Source organism: Rhea americana, unplaced genomic scaffold (genome assembly GCF_003343005.1).
Source record: "Rhea americana isolate MKP2758 unplaced genomic scaffold, rheAme1 scaffold_584, whole genome shotgun sequence".
NCBI lineage: Eukaryota > Metazoa > Chordata > Aves > Rheiformes > Rheidae > Rhea > Rhea americana.
In genome coordinates, this window is record NW_028186739.1 from 49,928 (window position 1) to 72,874 (window position 22,947).

Consider the following 22,947-nt stretch of genomic DNA (forward strand, 5'->3'; position numbering starts at 1 on the left):
TATTACGGTATCCTACTGTTATCTTGCCGTCTGCTATTATCAGTCTCCTCCTCTAAAAGCATGCATTCCAGTTTGGCTGTCGTAGTTTCAGTTCAGTTTTCATGTGTCATCTATCTGGAAGCACACACACGTTTGGTCTTAGTCTGATTCACTGTGTTTACGAGCAGTGACTCAAACTAGACTTCAGTGAGGACTTCTTGCGGCTTCTTGACTTTGTCAATGTCTCACCTTCATCTCAGGAACTTGGATCTCTTACTGGTTTGGAGTGGTCTGTCCTTTGCATGTAGGCTCGCTCTACTCCAGAAGCTTTTCTAGTTCTTAATTAAATCTGAACCCTTCCTTCCTACATCACTTTCTCAACTGTTTATTGAGGCATCATCTCTGTATGTGTTAAAATTTGTTAAAAGCCATAGCTCTAACATGCCCAGACCCAGTAGTGACTAGGTAGGTATAGAAGGGAAAAAGTCCCCAAGAGAGTGAGAGATCAATTGCCAACTTGGTCTGTTGAGACAAAATGTATTTTTAATACAGAGTGACACAAAGTTCTGCATCTTGGGAGAGGTGAATCAGTGCCAGAAAGAATTACGGGCAGCCTAGATCCTCTGTTCCTCAAAACCTCCAGGATGTAGCTGGCTGCCTTCCAGGAGCCTGTGCTTTAACCAGCACTAGTTTTGACTGCTTTGAATCTGTGATATCAGGCTCTGTGCAGCTAGAGCCCAGAGARGTTGCAGGTTGTTGCCCAGAGAGGCTGTGGAGTCTCCTTCTCTGGAGATATTCAGGGCCCGCCTGGATGCAACCCTGTCTAACATGCTCTAGGTGACGCTGCTGAGCAGGGAGGTTGGACCAGATGATCTCCAGAGGTCCCTTCCAACCTCACCCATTCTGYGATTCTGTGATTCYGTAATGGAATATCCTGTACTGTCCAGGAWGCCAAGCTGATCGTACCTGCTGGCCTTGGTCACTATGAAACAAGGAAGAATTATTTCAGGARTGCAAATGGCATTTCACAGTGATCCTCATCTGCATTTGTGATTCTTCTGCTTTAGCATCTATGGGTTGATCTGTCAGGCAAAAAGATATTCTTTAATTTGGGTTCTCTCTAAGGTAACACTATATATCTGTATGTGAGAAAAATCGAGGGGTGGAGAGCTCAGTGCTGTGCCCCATTTGGAAGCACCTGCTCACAGTGGTGGGGATTGATGCAGTTTCAGCCTCAAGTCCATATTGCCAGTCTGTCTTAAAGGTTGTTTAAGGTGATAAAACTAAGTATGGCCTGTAAGAGCGATAATTAGGTCTTTGAACTGTACATTACCTTGATTTATGTTAAGCATGTGCTCCTATGGAGGCTAATGTTTTCATTGGATAGACAGAAGGCAGGATTTGCCTCAGCATGTAAATACATTGGGATGGCTTGATCTCGTGTTACAAACGGATGCGCCATAGCCAGAGTAATCAGCAAATGCCACCAACTGAGAAAAGTAGTGTTGGGATGCTAAACCATGTGGGATCTTGTGCTCAGGTGTGCCTGCAGCTTCTAATTCCACCTGGTACCTTTGCTAACTTTGCTCTGGGTCTTCCCTTGATGAGGAATTTTCCCAGGAGACACATGTTCACATTGAAATTCAAGCTGTTGGGAAGAATCCYTTGATGCAGTAGCAGGGGCAAGTTCCCAGCAAGAGTAAAAGGCCGTTGCCCAGTAAGTGGAACAGCGCACTGTAATGTGTTCCTTTTATTTCCTGAACCATCAGACAGGAAAAGGGTGGTAGGATCAGAGGCTGTGGTGACTACTTTCATATTAATGCTGTATGTTAAAAGCTGCTTGTGAAATATGTGTCTTATCGATTTAGAAACAGGTTTATGTTACTGGAAAAAGGGGTGATCATGCTAATTCAATCACTGAAGACTCAGGAGGACAGAAGTCTTTTTATATTACTTTAAGTAGCCATGTGGAGCAATAATAATGTCACTCCTTGTCAAAGCTGATGGCTGATGACATTGTGTAATCCCCAGCAGGTAATACGGGCTGCTTCCTCTTGGTGAATCCCAGACTATTTTGGTGTTTGAACAAGGCCATGGAGAGGTGTAACTGCAGTGGCAAATTGCATTTAGCACACCGGAGTTGCGTAATTCGTTTCAGTGCCTGCCTGTCTCTCAGAGCTTCTCTGATTCAGGACAAAAGCTGCTCTGTGTGCCTGTCTTCAGCATCCTGAGCACATGCCCCTGGTAGGTTTGGGGATTTCCAGTCTCTTCTTTCTGGGATCTAGTTTGCTTTGCCAGAAAACTAGTTGAATTTTTTTTCCTAGATGGTACTGTGGACTTGGCCCTGCAGAGTCCCCTGCCAGGAGGGACCTGCTCCCTGGACTGTCTCCAGCGAGCTGGAGCGCAGGGCCAGGCGAGCGGGCTGTGGGGGGCCCCAAGCGGTGCCTTTGGCAGGAGGCCTTTTGGGTCCTCACCGAGCCGGCTGAACGGGCTTGTGTTGCTCCTGAGCGCGGGGCAGGGCGACGCAGTCTACACCGCGCAGTGAAGAGCGTTGGAGAGCCGCGACCTGAGTATTTGCCATCCGTTTTGCTGGCTCAGGCTCGGTGCCCTCCTGCCGGGTCCAGCTCCCTGCTGCCCGATGGGGCTGCAGCGCTCCCGGCCCTCCCCTGCCTGACCGTCGCACAGGCACAAGCTCAGCCCGGGGCTGGACACATTCAGACCGCTCCACCCGTGAGAGCACTTCGAGCCTGGCTGCGGCAGCTCCTTAGCCTGCACCGTGGTGACCGGGGACGGCTTTGGCCCTGCCGAGGGCTTGGCTCCGTGCTGAACTGTCAGCGTAGACAGGCTCGTACGCTGCCGGCTCCATGGGCAAGGGCTGGGTGCGGGCGCTCTCCTTGCCAGGGAAGGTTGTCTAAGGACCTGGGTGAGGTGGAGGGACCTCAAGGAGCCCGGGCATTTTCTCTTGCAGAAATGCCTTTGTGATGGCCAGACTGGTGCTGTGAGATGTTTGCAAGAGCAGAGTCTAGCTGGGAACCTCAGTTACGACGTTGGCGGCCCTGGCCCCGGAGACTGCAGAAGAGCCTGGTGGGCTGCCGGAGCGGTGGCGGTGCCCCGCTGCGGCTCTCGGAGGCGCTGGGAGGCGTTCTTGCGGGGCAGCAGGCAGCAGGAGGGCATGGGTCTGCTTTAACCCGTGATGAAGTAATGAAGAGGATAAAACAGTTTGGATTTTAACAGCAGTTAGGATTGGAGTTCAGCTCAGATCCCAAATGGGTTTTAACACGAGCCCCTAGTTGGAGCCGGCACGCTGCTGGGACCCGGAGCAGCGCTCCGATTCCCCATCCCGGACCCCACGTGCCAGGCTCCCTGGAAGGGGCTTCCCGAGGCCGCGGAGAGCAGGCAAGGAGGGAGCGCGGCGGAGGCGGGGGTCCGGCCCCCTCTCCTCCCTCCGGCACGAGGCCGCCGTGCCCGCCGTGGCACCGGCGCTATTGACAGTCATCCAGAATCTGAAGGAATTCAAGACAAATTGTTAAGAGGATGGAATTAATAAAATTTGAAAAATCGAGGCCTGTCACTCCGCTAAACTTTTTTCGATACCGCCGACAGAAACATATTTCCCCGATGAGCGGCCGCGCGCAGCTGCTCGGGCTGCGCGGCGCTGCGCGGGTGCGGGGAGCGAGCCGGCGGGGCCATTTATCAAACGCTCGGAGCCGGGGCCCGCTGCCGCCGGCGGCGGGGGGCACCGGGGCGAGCCGGCCGCTCCCGCCGCCCCCGGAGCCGCCCAGGTGTCCGCGTCCGGCCGCGGACGGCTGGTGGGAGGCGGCAGATTGCCTCCTGCGGAGGCCGCGGAGGCCTGCCGGGAGCCGCGCTGCTCCTGGGGCCAGCTGCCCGGCTCCGGGGCAGGACGTGCCGAGGAGGGGAAGGAGGTCAGGCCGGGGCGCTTCGGAGCTAGCAGCCACTTTTGCCTTCTATTAGCCAGCGAAGTGACACCGTTATTTATGGCGGCGTAATATTTTATTGCTGCCGGTACTTGAGGTTGGAATCGACCAGTTGTACGAGTCAGGTTCTATCAATTATTGCAGCAATTAGTCAAGTCGTCAAAGCCATTAACAGGGGGATTAGGCCAATATTGGATAGCCGTTATTGATAGATCCGGGCGAAGGGAGAAGCCGAACGAACCCTCAGCCTTCATTTGCAACGGAGGCAGGCCTAGCCTCGAGGATGGCATCGTCTGGGGGACTCGAGCGCTCCCCCCCCGCTGCCCGGAGGAGCGAGAACCCGCGCTGCAGGCCGGCAGCGCGGGGGCGGGTTCGGGGAGCSCTGTCTCTTTAAAGGATATTGAGTGGCCAGCCCCGGCCGTGTGTAATCTCACCTGTCTCGGTCATATTCTTTATTTGCAGCGACAAGGCTTGCAATAGAAATTACTCTGTGTCGAATGTTTATGGAGCACATTTTTCATTCTGTAAGCAAATATAGATCCCTGATGCCAATGCTTAGAAATAGCTAATCTCGCTGTCTCTCCGCTTCATGACGGCAGAGGCCTCTCAGTTCTTGCACGTGTTACGATCGCGGCGTGCTTTCTCTGAGCGCTCGTGGTGCTCTGTGCTTTCCGACATCTTGGAAGCGGGACTGCAGCCCGACCTGCGCGTGCCAGGGCAGCCGGTTTGCTCCTGCGTTTCCCGGCTAGCCCGGGGGGGAGGTTTATAAAGCCCCTGCGCGGGGCAGGGCCGTAGYGCAGCAGCGCGGGGACGGCTTTACGTTTTTCTCAGCAGCGCGCAGCCGCGGGCAGCCCGCCCTCCGGTAGCCCTGCCGCTCTGGTCGCGTCCCGCTTGCAGGGGGCCGGGCGGGCTGCGAGTCGGATCAGCGCCCAGCACGAGGGGCTCTCGGTTCGCAGGCCTCTTCCCCCGGCTTCGGCTGCTCCGGGCAGCACGGGGCGGCTCGTTAGCTCCGGCTCCGGCTCGGGGGGCCTCGGGCCCGATGCTCACTCCCGGAGCCGTGCTCGGCGGCGGGGGCGGTTGTGGAGCCCCGTGTGCGCACAGCGCTCGTGCTCRGTCTCTCTCTGCCCTAGGGATGCTCCTGGAGAGGCCGAGGCCCGGAGACCGATCCTGCGGGACCCTGGTTGCACCTTTGGCTGTTGCCCCGKGTCAGTGACTCCTGACCGTGGACTGCCCTGGCCAAGGCTGCCGCTGCGTACTTCCCAGTGCTTCCCAGCACGGCGACTGGGACCAGCTGGGCTGCGCGCGTTCTTCCGCCGCCCAGTGTGCTTGAGAAGATGGCAGGACAGGAAGCTGTGTCCCTGTGAGCTTGTTTCTGTGAGGGACCCATGCGACTCCCTCCAATGGTTCAGCCTCTGGGTTTTGTTGCTTTTTTTTTTTAATTGAATTCTAAAGAAAATGGTGGTTTTTCCCCAGGAGAGAAATGCAGCCACTCCTGTGGCATGAGGTAGCAGCTGCTGAGCAGACTACAACCATCTCAGCAGCTACAGCTTAGAGTAAAAGAGAGGAAGGGCACCGTGTCCAATTGAGTCTGCGGGGGTCCCGTTTGCCTCCCAGAGGGTCAGTAGCTGGTGCTTTTGTGAGGCTGTATTTTCTTTTGGTGATCCCATGTGCTTTCATCCCCCACAGCAGCTTTTCCCTGCCAAGCCAATTGTTGGGAGTTGGCAATTCCCTTTGCTTGTTCCCTGGACACCCGAGCATGTAACTGCTGGTTGTACATTGTCCCTTTCTGATCCAAGTACCCTTTGGAGCAAAGGTTAGAAGAGGACACCGACTAGCACGGGAGTCACAAGATGTGCTTCATGCTTATTCTGTCTCAAGACTGAACTCTGATCCCTTGATTTTTTTTAATTTTTCYCTGCCATCAGGTGCCAACCCCCTGCAGAAGAATGAAATGGGCCACACACCCCTGGATTACGCCCGTGAAGGGGAGGTCATGAAACTTCTGAAAGCATCAGAGACAAAGGTGAGCCTGAAATTCAGGTGACTTTGTATTTCCTTCTCTGCTACARGGACAATTTTAAAGAGGACCTGGTGCAATTCCTTCCATGCAGTCAAGGAGTACCTTACTGTACTTCCAAGATTTCATGCTTTTTGAAGGAGGTATTTGTAAAGGAGCACAATACATAATGAAAAAGCCCTAAACTTTGGAAGTTTCTTTAGCTGTATTCATGGCCTTCCTCTTCCATGTTAATGTTTGTGCCTTGGCAGTGAGATACATAGGACCATTAATACTGTTCTGTATCCTTTAGGCAAAAATACAGTAAAATCAGGATGCCATTTCTACTTTATTTTCTGAAATTCCTGAAAATAGAACCAGACCCTAGAATTAAGAGTCCAGTTTTGGGCCTGATATCCATGTATTCATGAGCACCTGTCTAAGACAGAAGGACACTGTTTTCTGCTGTCTGGTTGTAAACTTCATCTCATCCCTCTCAGCCTCAGTTTCTCTTTGAGTGGGCTGGAGGTCACCATATCCTTTTAATGAGTCACTTTTTTTGCAAGCAGGAAAATAACCAGATGTGCAATAGTGGTTCTAAGAAACACCTCAGGAGTAAATAGGCTTACAGATTAGCAGGATCGGGGAAGCCTGACCACCTTTTTATCTGTTTTCAAGCTCATTTCAACAAAACTGCAAATCGTTAGACATGAGGGATCTACAGTCTAATGTGAAGTATTTAAAATTCCTGGTTATGAGGTCTTGTTTAAGTAAGAGCAATTAATTATCAGTCATTAGGAGAGGCAGTCACAACAGTGATGACTCTTGCGTACCTTCTCTTCAGGAATCTCAAGTCAGCCAGGGCACTAAGCCTCACAGCCGCCCTTGCAGCCCCTCACAGTTCTCTGCAGAGCTGATAGCCCCTATTAGTGCCACAGAATTGCTYGTGGTTTCGAACATGGCTTGTGTACCTTAGATTTTGGTGTACAGATTTTGCTGATGATCTGGAAGGTGAATTTGCATGCTTGAAACCTGAGATTAAGAACTTGCCTATGCTTGGAAGATGAAAGTAATTTAAACTGTGGTGTTTAGTATGTTTAATAGATGTCACCAAGAATTATGTCATCCGGGCAGTCAAAACTCGTCTTGTCTGTGCTTGCCCAGGAGAATCCTTACTGCAGCTGGAATTCAAAACTGGATTCCCCAAGTGGTAAACCGCTGCCCTAAGCATGGAAAACAACGTTCTTCCCTCTTGTGCTTTCCACGCTTGATCATGGTAAAGGAAAAACAGAATGGGGCTGTTCTCTGCAGAGCTGATAGCTTCTTGTGTTAGCTAGAAGCACTGCTTTCAGTGAGCTGTGCTTGCATGGAGAGCTCTTCAGAAGTTGTAAGGAAGGAAAGTTGAGAATAAAGCACTTGAAATCTTTGAGGAAGAGCGGAAAAATTATCTGCTGGTTAAGTGGTCTCTGGAGGCCAGCACTGGCAAGAAAACCTGCCCCTAACAGTTTGAAAAGCTGCATTGGTTTTTGTGCTTAACTAATAGATGGAGGAGAGAAAGGAAATATATCTATAAAAATGTTGCTGATGAAAATGATTATACTTGTATATAAAACATAAGACAGTCGAGCCAGCTTGTGATGAATATTCAGCTTGGGGGGATATGGTGCTACAAGGGTTGCATCCACCCCAGTATCTGCATTCCACCGAGAGTCTTTGAGAATTTATTGCTCATTTTAATCACTGCTAGAGAATGAATTGGCAGAACTATTACTGGATGGGCACATCACATAGATTTTATTTACATATCCTTGTGACAGAATAACAAGGAGTTTTCATATGTATTTTTAATTTATTTTGATTTCATTTRTTCTTTAAAAAAAGAAATCTGTGTGTGCTTTCCATATACTAGACAGCTCTTGCTTGGCATTTAGGACTCTTGATCTAGTTCATGTTGCTAAACAATCTGGTGAAGTCTAAATAAGCTGTCATGTAAGGGAGTGGCCCTTGAGACTGGAGTCTTGTATGTGTAACTGGAATTAAAACAGTCCCAGAACTGAGACTGGAAGACTCATCTCAGCTCTGAGATTCTTCCTTTGCTTTTTCAACTCTTCTTCCTTCTGGGAAGCCCGCAAGAAGACCAGTCAGGAGCTGATTTTTTTTTTTTTGTGAGTTTTCAAGCTTTCCTGGAAGTCTTCTCTCCTTTCAGCGTCGTGCCTGAAACTCTGGAACATGTCAGTCCTCTTCAGCCCGTAACTCAGCACCATCATTTTAGCCTCTCCAACGAGTGCCTTCTGTTTTGAGTATTATAAACTGGTTGAATCAAAAGAACTGCTGTACTGGGCCCAGCAAGATCCAGCTGGTGGCATTTCCTGTCTCTGGTAGTTGCTGCTAGGATTTTTAAGGAAGATTAGAAGGACAGGACTAATAGATGGTTGCGGTTTCCCTAGGCTCCCACCTCATCTTCTGACAAGCAATGGTATGAGGACTGAACTGGAGCTTGTGTCCGCATCATCATGTTTAATAGCCTGTGATGGTCCTTTTAAAGAAAACAAACATCTAGTTGTGATTCAAGTGTATTCTGTCTTACTCCATTCAGAACATCCTCTGGTGGTTGGTTCCAATTTAAGCATGTGTGATATGAAAATGTCTTTTGTTTGTTTGAAAAGTGTCCGTTCACTAAGCTGTGCACACAACTCTGTATCACATAGAACGAGGGGTAGAAGAGCCTTGCAGTGAACGCCAATTTAGTGTTTTCTTTAAACCCACAAGAGTTACCTGAAGACAGTGTTTGCCCTTCCTGAGAAAGAATCATTCCCAAAGTCCCCAAAGACTGTCATATTTTTATAGCTTGGTTTATGTCCCTGACCTGTTTTGCAGCTGAATATAAGCTTATCATCCTTTCATTTAATCTTTTAAAATGCCTTTYATATGATGTGAAAGATAGTGTCCTCCACAGTTGTAGATTTTCTGCTAGTGCTGTGCTCTTGCACCTCTTCCCTCTGAATATTTTCCCGTAAATGTAATCATGCTTGGGAGGAGTGCCATACTGGATAAAGAATAATGAAAGCCAGTGAGCATGATTACCATGCCCATATTAGTGACAGAGAGCCAGCCCTTATTATCTCAAGGTGAGGTCTGACAAAGTACTCATAGAGCATAKCTCTTATTAAAAAGAACAGCCTGTTCCTCATGCATTTGGCATCGCATCGCAGAACCTCTTCGCACAGGTGAACGCCAGAGTTCAGTTGCCTTCAACACTAGAGCAGAATACCAGTCTTTGCCTTTCTTTCAGTGCATGTAACATCGGTGTAATTCACTTAAATGCCAGTGATGTACCAAAGTTTAATCGAAAGAACTGAAGATGAATTTTCTGAGGGTGAAAACACAATCCCCACTGATGTCATTTAGTACTGCAAAATGTGGGCATGTTGCTTTCTCTGGCTGCTGGTTTCTTTACCAACAAATGCAAACAAGGCCAGGCACTCTTTGTGTCTGACTCGTCCAGCAGAAATTGTCTGGCAAGAGCAAGACCTGCGTCAGATATGCTGCTCCAATAGCTGATCCTGGCAGCACATGGCATCCAGATAGTAGGAAAGAGGAAGGAGAAGTTAGATCCATACCTGTGCAGAAGGACAGAGAGGGGAATGGAAGAGGAAATGGGTAAAGCTCATGTCTCATCTGTTCAGTGAGCTCCTCTGGCAAGCACACTTCTGTGCATAACAGGACAGGAGTGGAGCAAAGGGTCTCTAGGAGCTCAAGTTCAAGTGAAGGAGGGTTCTTCTGGCCAAGGCACTGCCATGACTGCCATGACAASTGCCTTGACCTGTATGCATGCACTGCCTTCATCCACGGCACGTAGATCCTTCAGGCAGCTGGGAGGTGAGGAGGGCCACGAGCTGGATGCTGTGCTCCTGTCCAACTGAGGCAGGACTTTTGAGAATACCGTCATCTCCATTCTCTCCTGAGAGATTGGCTCCGCTGCAGTGCAGATGCTCTAGCCAGAAGACTGCAGCTGCTCTCATACTTGAAATCACAATTTGCAGAAAAACAAAAYAAAACAGAACAAATCAAAAAAAGTCTCCATATTTCAAACAGTCATTCTGAAAAGATAGAAAAAGAGATTCTTACTTAGGAAAAGCGATAGTTTCTGGTTGATCAATACAGTGCAAAATCTAAGATTATTGGTGGGTTTTTTTACTTGCAGGTACACCAGACTGATCTAAAATAACATTTTTCACAGTGGCTTTTCCTCTTTTACTGTGTCCTCTGTTGTCAGCATGGGTTGTGGCAGGTGCCCTTGGTCCAGGGTGCTCCTTGCTGGCAGCATTACCTGACTGCCTGCATCAGCTGGTGCTAAAGATACCTGATGCCTCTGCAGCTTCCGGAGAGCAGCTCCTAGGAGTGAGGCCACGTCATCACAGAAGAGATGCCACATTTTAGTGGCGGGTTTCTGGAGCCCAAACAGAAACAGTAGTGCAGTTATTTGGAAAAAGCACTATAACTGGTGCAGTCCTTTACACATGAAGTGGGCTTGCTTCCTGCCCAGAGCCTTTTACTGTGTTGGTCTTCCAAGGAGGAGACGGGGGGGTCAGGTCTTTTCAGAAGAGGAGCATCCTCTCCTGCTGTTTGTGCATGGCTTCCCATCTGTCCATAAACCCAGCCTAGTCATTCAGTATTATGACGACAAAGGTTATGTTCTCTGTGCTTTAAGAAAAAGACAGAAGAGGAGGGAGGAAGAAAAGATTTGGCAAGACATACAGAAAGACACAGATATATAGAAAGAGCAGTATTTTGAGCCTAGTGATATATATGAAGCCTGGGGGAGAGACACTGTTGACACGCTGGATTCTGTCCCACAAGTGATGTTCTACTGGGATCTACAGAGAAGTTAYTGCTCCATATGAGGATCAGGACTGTTGGCATCTCTGTTACACACTCAACTGATAGCATCAGCCAAAATTGSATTGTTTGCTATTTATTTTTTTTTAACTTCTGTCAGAGTCACTACCAGCCCAGGAAACACTGGCACCCTGGCTGACAGGTTTTATCTGTTCTGGCTATGACAGCACGACTTTTGATACTGGTTTCATTTTCTTATAAATTTCTTTTTATTTCCCCTGCTGGGAGATAGTTTAAATGATTGGATCATTTGTGTGCACAAGTTACTCACACTACAAACCATATGAGTATAGCCTGGAGAAGAGAAGGCTCGGGGGGGATCTTACTAGTGTGTATAAATATCTGAAGAGAGGGTGTAAGGAAGACAGAGCCAGACTCTGCTCAGCGTGCCCAGTGACAGGACAAGAGGCATCCTGGAACACAGGATACCGAAGAGTATAAAACAGTTCTTCACTGTGAAGGTGACTGAGCACTGGGACAGCTTGCCCMGGGAGGTTGTGGTGTCTCCATCCTTAGAGATGTCCCAACTGGACATGGATGGTCCTGGGAACCCTGCTTGCACTGACCCTGTTTTGAGCAGGGGAGCTGGATTAGATGAGCTCCAGAGGTCCCTGCCAACCCCAACTATTCTGTGATTCTGTATGTGGAGGAGATGCAAAGATACAGTGTATTATATTTTGCATTATTTCAGTCTTTATTTCCACATGCAGTAAACTAAAGCTGGATGGAAAAAATGCGTAAGTCATTAGCCCTAAAAGACCCTGCTTCTTTCTGACCTGGAGGTGAAGGAAAGTAAATGTCCTAACTAAACAGGTTTTTTCCTGTGCTGTCCTGCATTTTGTTGTGAGCTTGTCTGCAAAGCAATTGTGTCTGATTTGCCCAGCCTCCCAGGACAGCACTCTTCCATTCCTTTCTGAAACGTTACAGAGTTTGATTCACCGATGCTTTTAAGGGAGTTGAAATCTTTGAGTAGAAGATGTTTGGAACATGGGGAAACAAATATAGGTAGAATAGTTAAGCTCTTACTTTTCAAAATAAGCAAGCTTATAATTAGTTGACATCTCGTTGGGAAATTTGAGAAATATCATTGTTCTTGCCCATAAATACTATAGTCCTGACTTGCTCTCTATAGCACTCTTATAGAAGCAGTGTGATACCTTCCCAAATAAACTATTTTTCACACCAGATGCAAAACCCAAGTTTCTGACTGCTGCCCATGAAAGTGCACTTGCCAGCCAAGCTCTCTCCACTCCCATGCACSTCAGCCTCCATTCTCTGAGAGATTCAGAAATTTCCTCCTGTTCTAACTTACCTAGAGCTGAGGCTGGTGCTTCTAGACTCTTTCCGAGTTGCACTCGCTCTGGCTGCTTTTCAGTGATAGGAAGAAAAAGTCTGCATGTCTAGGTGTATCGTATATACTCATAGAGGGCTTTGCGGTCTTGTGGGAAAAACTATATGGATACTAGTTGTTCCTGTTGTTGCTTAGAAAAACATTTTGGTCCTAAAATTTTCTTCCTTTCCACAGTTCCAGGAAGAGCAGCGCAGGAGAGAGATAGAAGAACGCCGGAGGTTTCCCCTGGAGCAACGACTAAAAGAGCACATCATTGGTCAAGAGAGTGCAATAGCAACAGTGGGAGCAGGTAGGATCCCTCACTCGCTTCTCTCCCAGAACTTCTGCTCCACAGAGAAAATATGCTATTTCCTAAAGCCATGATCTGGGACTACCTTCAAGCAGATCACAGCAGTTAATAGAGGTGGATGAGTGACTCACAGTGAGGTCCAGCAGATACTTCGTGGCCATGAGAGAGAGAGCACATTTGTTCTTTGTCACAGGAGGGGCTTTTTAACATGCAGCTGAGAAAGGGTAACGAACTGAATATAGATGATTAACAGATGCTTTTTTGTCAGGCACTGGAGTTAGAGGCTTACCAGCCCTTCCATTTGGGATGATTTTTTCTAGACTAAACATGGAAGCTCAAAGTTATTCACTGAGATTTGCAGTGCGCACCTTTGAGCATGAAAGCAATTCTCAGATAAAGGACTGAAAATATAGAGACTGAACTTGGTGACACTGGAGCATGGATAGAACAAGACCACTGGTCTTTTTAACAAGACCTTTGGTCTTAAGAATATTCATCAATGATTCTCTAGCAGTTTTGCAGGCATGTACATAAACCCCTCGCACACAGACTGCTTTCGGTAATTTGTCTGTATCCCTTACAGATTTGGGGCTCTGTTCTGAAGAGAACACAAACACGTCCTTCGGCTGTACTTTTCTGACCGTGTCTGCTCTGACAGAGCAAAGGGCAGTTTAGCCCAGTGTCCTGTCACTGGTAACAGCACAGGGAGCAGTGCAAGGCGAATGCAGAGTGCTATTTCCCCACTTTCTCCCAGTTTCCAGCAATTTGCAATCCAGGAACACAGTGAGCCAAAAGTTACATCTTTGTGTGTAGCAGCCCACAAGGGATTTTTCCTCTGTGAATTTGTCTGTTTTCTTTGGAGCTCCCATAAACTTTTGGCCTCTGCAGCATCCTTTGGCTGGGATTTGCATAGCCGGTGAGGAAATACATCCTTTTATGTGTTTTAAATCTGCCTCCAGCTAATTTTGCATAGTGCCCTCTGGTTCTTGTGTCGAGAGAAGCAATTGTTGCTGAAGAAGCAGTTGCTCAGCTGAGGCTGCTGCAGTTGACAACACAAGGCTCTTCTTAGCCTCAGAGCCCATTGGTTTCAACGGCAGTTCAGARTCTGGTCCCGCTTTGCTCAGCGGGAGTTAAGATCCTGAGTTCTCAGAGTGCATCTGGTGTTAGTCGTAAGGTACCCAGCCTTGCGGGGGCGGAGGGTGGATAATAGCTAACCAAAGGGTTATCTGCCTCCTGAGCTCATTCCATCTTCATCTTTCTGGAAGCGTTTTTCAGTAAATACTGAAGACAACGTTAAAACAAAACCCTTTGACGGTAGCTTGTTCCTGTAACTTTCCCCTGCTGTATTTGTGAGCCCCTTACAGATACACGTATGTGGATATCATTGTCTCTTGCTATGGCCACTGCAAAGAGAGAGGGCTGCAGTGTGACACACTTCCTTAGGAGACTGTATTTTAAAGCACTCTGCTTTTGCTAGTCTGCTTCTGTTCTTTTCTAGCTGGAAAGCAGCGTTAGTCGTCTGTGCTACAGACTCAATAAAACACTTTGTGGTTTATGTCTGTAAGTATGCTGCAAATAGTGCAGGGCTGGTGCAAACTTAGTTACCTAGTGTTTCCTTTTTTCAATCTGCTAGAAACCCTTGGCCCCACGTTCAAAATTAGGGTACTGGTGCCTTTTTATTGAGGTGTTTTTCCTGAACTTCAAATTCTAAGTTTCACTATAAAAAAAATAAATAAATAAGCCCAGCGAATGAATGAGGAGCCTGGCCTCTTGTGGCTGTGATGAAACCGTACCAGAGTGCAGCAAGGTTTGGAGGAGAGGTAATGCCTTTCGTTAGACCATCTGATGGAGATGGGGAAAAAACAGACCAGCTTTTAGGCACACAGGCCTAAACAGAAGCCACAGATTTCAGATGAGTACAGACAGTTGCTCTGAGCTTAACTTCATTATGTTAATCAATTAGGCAGTTTGAGAGAAAAGGGTGTTGAGCATCTGTGGAGCAGGGTGGGGGGATGTTTTCCAACTGTATCAGTTAGCCTAATAAACGCTATTATCTCTCTCCGCAAGTCTTGCTTTCCTTTTACTGCCACAGCTCCGGCAGCGTTACCACTGCAAAATGTGAGTCTGTGGCATCAGTCTGACTCTGCAGATAGCCTGAAACTGCAGCTGGCTGAGGTGCGAGGCAGCCACGACCTTGGGAAGCAGCGCTGCCTGCCTCCCGCTGCCCGCGCTGCAGTGCATCACAGCTCATCGAAGGAAAGTGAAGGTTTCTGCTTATCTGTTGCAGGGTTTCCTTAGTGTCRCAAGTGTGGAAAGCTTGATACAGCCTCTTCGGGTGTATTTAGACTGCTCAAAACTCAGGAGCAATTTGTTTCATGTTGGACATTAAAACACAGTAAGGAAATCAAGACTCCGTTACCAGCAAGCTAGGCTGGGTCCAATTTGTCAATCCAGGGCCTAAAAGCCCTTATATCCTGTTCATAATTCCTTAAACCACGCATGTATCCTAATATAGTGCCTGAAAAATGGACAGTTAGGAAAGACCAGGGTGAGGTGGGGAGAGAACTGTGTGCAACGGGCTGTCTTAAATACAAAAAACATACCAGCGGAGTTAACAAAGACGAGTCCTCTGCGATCKCAGAGCCCTGCAAAGAGCAAGCTCTCCCCCTGCAAGCACAGCAGACACCCTCTGTGTTTTGAGAGTGGCTGTGCCTGGGGGCAGCAGTATGGGCTAATTGGGAAGCTTTGATTAATGGGTAGTGCCTGTTTCTGACACAGGTGGTGTTTGTGCACATTAAAGTGGCTGCCTTTATGGAGGTTTCTCTTATTGAATTATAGGGAATGTGCTTGATACCCCCGCAGCCTCAGGATATCAGACCGAAAGGTAGCAAGAGAGTCGCTGTCCCCTCCTCCCCTCTCCCTCCTGCCCCTTTTTGTTATTTTGTTTCAGGAAGSGTGAATTTAGAAACATGACTTTTTCCTTCTGAGCACTTCCTATCTATTTTTATTATTTTTTATTCCCAGCTGTTTTTGCTGCCACTTTGTGGACTCCACGTGCCTCCTGTTTTGCGCTCGCTCATACAGTGTGTTGACTAGGAGACTTGCTGCATAACGTGCCTCAAGATTTACCAAGCCTGGCTGTTATGTTTAATTTATAACTGCTRCCTTAATTGAATAATCTGATTTAATCTCTCACCCAGTGCGTGATCCAAACAGTCCCCAGAGAGGCTCAGGCAAGGATACAAAGGGAATGGGAGCCCTGGGGTTTCCTGCGTGGGTCCCGGGTGTGGGGATGCACGGAGACGGCGACGGTCAGGGTTCTTGCGCTGCGGCATGTTCCCCKGCCCTCATCACACGAGCACTAACTCAGCACTGCTGCCAGGGAGGCAGGAAGCTTTTCTCTGTCCTTTCCACAAAATATATCAGAAACCTACTGCTCTCTTTTCTGTTACATAAAATCAGGCAGATGATGGCAGGACTGTGATATGCTGGATGATGTAACGCGATCATATCGGGCCGTCTCCGAGGGGTCAGTATTCCTCCTCGTGCTCCGAACGGGGATGCTGCTGCCTAACAGGAGACCGTTCGGCTGCGGCTGCGTGATGCTGTCCTCTGTGCGGGCGAAGATGTTTGCTTCAGCTTAACAAAATCCAGATGAAGTATTCCATCTTGTAACACGTCAGGAAAAAACAGGCAGGTCGTTCCTGTGATCCCAGCAGCTAATGGAGCCAGTTCATGCAAACGAACAGCTAAAAGGCTTATGATTGTGTTTCCAGGGCTCTTCCGTAAATTATTATACTCTGAATCTGGTTAGCTTTCGTTTGCCTTTTCACATGAATATACAGACACACCAGGGTGAAACAAGGCATACTTCGTAGGGATGCARCAGAAAGAATCTCCTGTCTAAGATTATAAACCAAAAGAGAACATATTTGTAAAAGTACGTATCTTGTGATCTCATATCCTAACTATGCAGCCAGAGAAAGAGTACCTCCTTTTACACATATTGACATTTGCCAGGCAGAGAGGTGCGGTTCCAAAACCACCGTTTTCCAGTGTTGGTTTTCTAAGCCTTTTGGATTGAAGTAATCTGTGTTAAGACTCTTCCTAAAGTTGAAAAAGGAGAGAGGGAGAAAAAATATTGTTCATTTTTTCATGTCTAGAATTTGAATAAAGGTGAGTGSAGAAAGTCCACTTTTTAATTATAAAATTTCAAATTCTGAACATACTGAGCAGTAATATTGTTGAAAACAGTTGGAGTTTCAGAGCTGAAGGAAAATAGATGAGCAGAGATATCATCTTGCTTTGATCCCAGGGAAGCTGTTTTCTGTGTGGACGAGGTAGATTTATTTACAAGTCCTGTATTTTAGTGTGCATAGGCACTTGTTTTACTGAGGCAGGTTGCCTACAAGTGTAAACTAAATAGAGTGAGCACTTGGAACACGTCCTAACTCCGGCAGGTCACACTTTCCAAGGAAGCATCTTTGATCCAGTTTGAGGTTCTTCTTCTGCATCTTGGAAGCACTGCAAGTGGGGCTCGGCYAGCAGGTTCTTCAGGATTTTGTGGCAGATCCCGTAAGAGACTCCTGAGCTGGTGAAATCCAAACTGGGAAGCCAGCTCTTGGTGTGATCCGTAGCTTCAGAGCCTTGACAGAGGAGAGCAGTCCCACGGTGGAATGGACCAGGAGACGCTCACCCCTGTGGTACCCTGCGCCTGGGCGGTCTAAGAAGCACCACTGAATGAATTGATTTGATAAATGGACATTTATTACACTCACAAATTGGCTGAAACCAATTTCGGTCACATCAACCCCTGATAACTGCTAGGGTATTGATTTGTGTAAAGTAATACAGTGAATTTATCAGTTCAATAGCAAGCTGAAGGGCCTCTCWGAGACGCAGCGCTACAGTTACGCTGTTACAGATGTACGAAATAAAGTGAAAGCACTGCAGCGACACTGGAAATGGCTCCAAAGAAGAAGGCCCAAGCGTCATCATCAGCCTCTCTGCTTGGACATTGGGTCTGGATTTCTTAATGAAATTTTGGTAAAGCAGTGTGACCTACCTCCATTTATTTATTTATTTCTGCCAACCTTGACATCAGAGGAGGAAGGAGACGGCTTTCCAAGAGGCATAGGATGGATTTCTTGCATGAATATGAGTGAAAAGCGACCAGCATGGCAGGCAGCTGCTTTGTGGGACACAAACACCAGGGACAGGAGTTCTGAGGGCATTTTTGCTCTTACAGGAGTTTTAACCCTTCAAAGTGGCACCGATGTGGTGTTTTGTCCTGAGGTGGCATCTTGCCCCCTTTCACTGAGGCTAAACTGTGCAGTGGCCRGCAGTAGGACTTGGAGAACTGTGCCTGTAAAACTTGGGTGTTCAGTGGCCCCTGCCTGGTAACAAGCACAATTTTTCAGGTTTTCAAAGCTTAAGAGCACTGAGGCTAGGCAGCATGGTAGAATATGTCATATTTTTAAGCCTACTTAAAGAAAAGATTTTATACCTCATCACTCTGTGTAGATCTAGCTAACTCATTCTGTAAAATGATGATCAAGAACACCCTCTAGCCAAGATCTAATTCTGAATCACAAGCACTAACTTTATGGTAGTTTTTTATGGTGTGGTTTATATCATTGGAGTTGCTRTGAGTGAGCTGAGCATTTATCCATAAAGTCTGGTGTCCTGCTGCCGAGGAGAGTGAAAAAAGACCGCACTTAACCCAGCTGCCTTTGGACCGTTGTGCGTGCTGACCCCTGCAAGTGGTCACTCCGTGCCCTGAAGCAAAAGTTTATTACCTTTATTATCTTAGCTGAAATAGCTGCAGAAATTGTCAGTGGTCATGTTATTCCCCATCAATTTATAAAAAGAATATCCACCCGTGGTRTCTGACCTCACGTTTGCCGGGAGAAAGGCCGGCGGAGGAGGGTGTGCTCTCGGCCGCCGGGGAGGTGCGCGGGCYGGGAGGCTCTCCGAGGAACGCGGGCGGAGCTGGCGGCTGCCGCTGCCCACGGCCCAGCTCGCACGGATCCTCGTCCRTCGCTCCGGCGCGGTCTCTGCTGATCCGCGTGAGCAGTGTCGCTATTCCCCTCCTGTTCCCCCTCTGTAACGGCCATTTGGTGTGGAGGACCCGGGCTGCGAGCAGCTGGAGGCTGTCGCGCACCGCTGCGCGCTCGCAGAGCACCTCCGCGCCGCCGGCCGTGCCCCCGGAGCGGGGCCCGGCAGGTGAGACGCGTCCGGATGCAATCCAGTCATGGAGCTTGGCTCGACGCCTGCGCTAATTAAGCCTTGACAAGAGTCAGGACTTACTAGCGTGGCTAAAGCACTGGATAATGCATCTAGATTGCGTCCAGGAATAAACAGGCAAGTCCACGGGGCACTGTGGCCGGAGCCTCCTCCAGCTCTGCAGTCCTTGCGCGCGGCCCCGTTTTGCGGGGTAGATGTGCCCCTGGGGTTCAAGGCTGAAGTGGACTCTTAGGACCGTTTAGGCTTCCCTTAGCGTAGAAGCAGTACAAGCCTTTAGCTTCTGGCTGAGCTAAAACGGTCTTTTAGAAAGACATCCCGTCTTTTTCTACAGACTCTGCCGGTGGTTAGAGATTCACCCACGCTCCTGCTTGTAGGTTGTCCTAACGGTGTCCTAATCACCATCCTTAGAAAACATTCTGCCTTACTTCTAGTTTGAATTCGTCCAGCTTCAGCCCCTGGAGCGTGTTAGGTCTTTGTCTGCTAGATTGGCAAGTTCTGCGCTTTCTTGTGTAGGTACTTAATGACTGTGGTCGAGTCAGCCCTTAAACCTCTCRCGTTAACCTCAGTAAATTGATTTTTTCTTGCTCTATAAGGCAGGATTTTAGACTTACTTGAAGCTTTCTACTTATCTTCCTAATCTTCACCAATTTAATCAGCTTTCACCCTGCCCAGGTGTCCTACCTGCACTCCCCAGACACAGACACAGACTCGAAGGAGTTTGTCTACATGCAGATCTTTTCAGCAATAGGAGCAGCCCCAAGAGCTGCTAGCCCAATTCATTTGAAACTCGTCAGTGCTGTTATACAATACRGCTCCTATAGCATTTCACTTCAGCTGCCGCTGTTTAACACCCTCCTGCCTTGTTTCTTGCTGGCAGAGGCAGCTTTTCACTGTCGCTCCTATAGCGTAAGACATTCAGCTTCTTTTTCTGTGCAAAATGGGAATATTTATTAAGCATTACCTACATCAGTTTCCTATCCCTGTACCTGTAGGAAGACCTCTTCACRTGCTGCTGTTAGGATGTCTTTTCTTAGGACTCCTTTATTTTCCCTAACCCTGTCAAGCAGAGCTTTTACGTAGACTTTCTTTCTTTCTTCCTCAGCTTGAATTTCAGGATTCGCTGTTTATAAGGACTGCTGTCTGGTACCGCCTGCAGGCTCCCAGGGAGRCAGCAAACCTAGAGCTTCCCGAGGTGCTATCGGGTGCTCGAAGGCAGAGGAGCTGCCGCACTATGTTATGGGGAGTCACAAGCAGTTGAGGGTCCTGGGGCTGAGGGACGACGACAGGGACTCAGTCCCAGGCTGACGTTTTGAGATGGCAGTCATAAAGAAAGGAGATGCGTGGGTTTTTTGTTTTTTTTTTTTTGTTTGTTTGTTTTTTTTTGTAAACTGGAGTATGTTTGCTATGGAAATGACTGAAAGGCAGAGGTACTTGTACAGCAGTGTTTAGAAAAAGCTTTATTTGAAAAGTGAAATCAAACTGCAGATCTCTGAATATTTGTTTCCTCTAATTTTCGTTCTGCAGGGCTTTTACCTCTGCTGCTGTTATTTCCTTCTGTAGCTTAAAAATAACTTAGGTTAGGATTCTTTGGCATCTTTCCCATTTTGGCCCTACTTGTATCAAGCAAAATGCTGCATCTCTGATCTCATTGGCATCCAGCAACTGCTGAGACACAGGTCTGCACAGAATTTTAAAAAGCACACTTACAGGTAAGTTATTAGGTGTAGCCTCCCCATCATTTACAAGACAATACAATTTTGTTTTATGTCACTTCTTACAAAATATCTCAAAACACTTTATAGCATACAGCAATCAATATGGCAAGAATAACTCTTTTTAAGAGCSGTAATAGAGGCCATGTTTAAATAATGCAGATAAATCAGGAAGACCTCCGTAGACTGTCTCTTGCCATCAGAAGCAGGAGCCTGCCACGAGTTGCCTAGTCAGTGTAGTTTGGTACCTYGGCGGTGAGCCACGGGGGGAGAGCACTGGTCTGGGGAGCTGCGTGCTCCGCTCTGGTTCGTGTTGCTGGGGCAGGTTGCCAGTTGTGTCCGAGCCACAGCCCTTCTCGGGGGCATTTCCCTCCCCTGGTCCCAGCCTGACTACAACTTGGCCAGGGCAGCTGGTGACCGCACCATCCCCAGTACTCGGTGTAAGAAAGTGAACAGCACTGTGCCCCGAGGGCTCACGCAGCTGAGCAAGCTCTGATTCTTTTCTCATTTACAGTGTGGCCTGAGATTCAGGTTTAATTCAGGAGCAGAGTTACTAGGCAGGGCAAGGGAATGACCGTGCTGCAGTGCCCTGTTAGCACACATGCTCTACCCCTGGGCAGTGCCTGCTTTCCCGATCATCGCTGGAGCCCATCTGAGACAAGCTGGGAGGCAGACCCCAGTAATACTTTTCTTACATGTGTCCACATCCCTCAGCACAGATCCTTCACAAACCTGCTGGAAGTAACAAGCTTGCCCTGCTTCACTGCTTAAAACATCTGGGTGAGATTTGGGCTGAGACTTGGAGCCCKGCAAATCAACATTTGGAACAGGCCCTGCAAAACCCTTACTCCTCTCCTTACCCTCTTTAGCTGCTACATGAACTGAAGCAGTTTGATGACYCTAAACCTGTTAAACCAGGCCAGTTACCCACCTACACCAATATTTCACATTTACTAGCAGTCACTACAAAATGTTTCAGGGTGCAAATTCTGTTAGAATTTGTTTCCCATACYCTGAGCTCAAGGACAAGTCAGCACTGACTTGTCCTGGCTCCTGGAAAGCTGTGTGCTGGGTAACACAGAAGGAAAATAGCTAGAAGTCACCAGAATAGAGGAGGGGAAAGGATGCTTGCTGTTTTCTTACTCTTCCCTGGGTATCATCATGTGGCTGCCGCTTTTCACACCGTTCCTGGGAACACTACTGTACCAAGCTCGTCCCTGGAGTAGATGGAGGAAGCACCTCATTCATCTCCCAGTACCAAACAACCTTCAAGTATAATGTCCAATCCAACCAATGGTGTATCAGAGATTAAAATGATAAGAACTATTTAATTCTGAGCCAAAAGACTAAGAAGCAACAGTCCGTTGGTCTGAACCAGTGCAGTTGTTCTTGTGTTCCACAGGCCAGATCCAGCCTGCAGGTGTGTGTGTTCCTCTTGGCCTAGGATACCTTTCCTTGTCTCCCACTTGGGTCGTGCAGTGATTTTAGTGGTGTGGTGGAGCTACTCATTGAGCCTGAGAGCTTTCAGGGGGACCAAGTGRCTAAATCTCATCTTGGGTGATTGCAGAAACCTGTACTGGGTAGGAGGTATCACAAATTCTGCAAGACAAACTGCCGTATGTCCTGAAATAAGGATGTGGCTTTGTTTCTGGTGTTTTGGGAGATAATTGGTGTTCTGCTTTCCAAATCCTCCTTACCTTTGTATAAAATTTTTCATTGGTGTCTTAGTCAGGATGCTCTTCAGTATTGCCGTCCAGACATTAATGGAGATAAACGAACACTCTCCCTTCTGAAGAAACACATCAATTCAGAGTTGTTGTGACCTTCAATTCAAACATCTATCTTTTAATTTGCATGAGAGAAATAACATATAAACTTCTTCAGACCAGGCATTTCACAGAAAGGTTGCAGTTACAAGCTGGAAATCTAGTGTGCCTCTTGAATTCTCCCCTCGCAACCCCTTCTCCTTCATTCACTGTCCATCCTCCTTTCTGTTTCCCTGGCAACGCTGAGTGCACATCCTGGAAAACTTTATCCGAAATCTGCTCTGGGCAGCTTTCCAAATCCATGCTAACCTGATTAGGTGTCTCTGGGGCCTTTGCTGGCTAATCAAATTAGATAGCCCTAATGGTAGTGAAGACTTTGAGTGGGTAGAGAGCAGTAAAACATAGTGTATACTTAGTGATAATTATACTTGCTTTTGTGTCATTGATTTATATGCCTTTTTTCTCCCCCTTTTGTTTTTGTTGTGTTTAAATGCAGCTATTCGGAGGAAGGAAAATGGCTGGTATGATGAAGAGCACCCGCTGGTCTTTCTTTTCTTGGGATCTTCTGGAATAGGTAACATTTGGGTTGTCCTTTGTCCTGAGAGGGACGGGGAGCCAGTGATGAGGCTGGGAAGGGGCAGAGGCAGGGGTGTTTCRGCAGCTCATCTGCTCCTTGGGACTCAGCACATGCCCAGAGCACTTTCTGCACAACTGTTCGTAGCTCCACATAAAATACCAGGGCAAGATGCTGTTGGCCCTTCCAGGTGGTCATCT

At 47.8% G+C, this 22,947-nt stretch overlaps 1 protein-coding gene and 1 non-coding gene across 2 annotated transcripts in view; one reads left to right on the forward strand and one right to left on the reverse strand.

The window, feature by feature from the left end:
• The window catches only part of CLPB (ClpB family mitochondrial disaggregase), a gene marked incomplete at its 5' end in the record, with an annotated part of 90,954 nt that overhangs the window by 46,967 nt on the left and 21,040 nt on the right, over nt 1-22,947 (forward strand). Inside the window, 3 exons of the mRNA XM_085319404.1 lie at nt 5,840-5,937; nt 12,335-12,449; nt 22,670-22,747. Coding sequence (XP_085175530.1) covers nt 5,840-5,937; nt 12,335-12,449; nt 22,670-22,747 — 291 coding nt within the window. The remainder of the gene's footprint in view (nt 1-5,839; nt 5,938-12,334; nt 12,450-22,669; nt 22,748-22,947) is intronic.
• On the reverse strand, nt 21,580-21,765 carry LOC146587548 (U2 spliceosomal RNA). Its single transcript, XR_014897617.1, has one exon. It is a non-coding gene; the product is annotated as a U2 spliceosomal RNA (small nuclear RNA).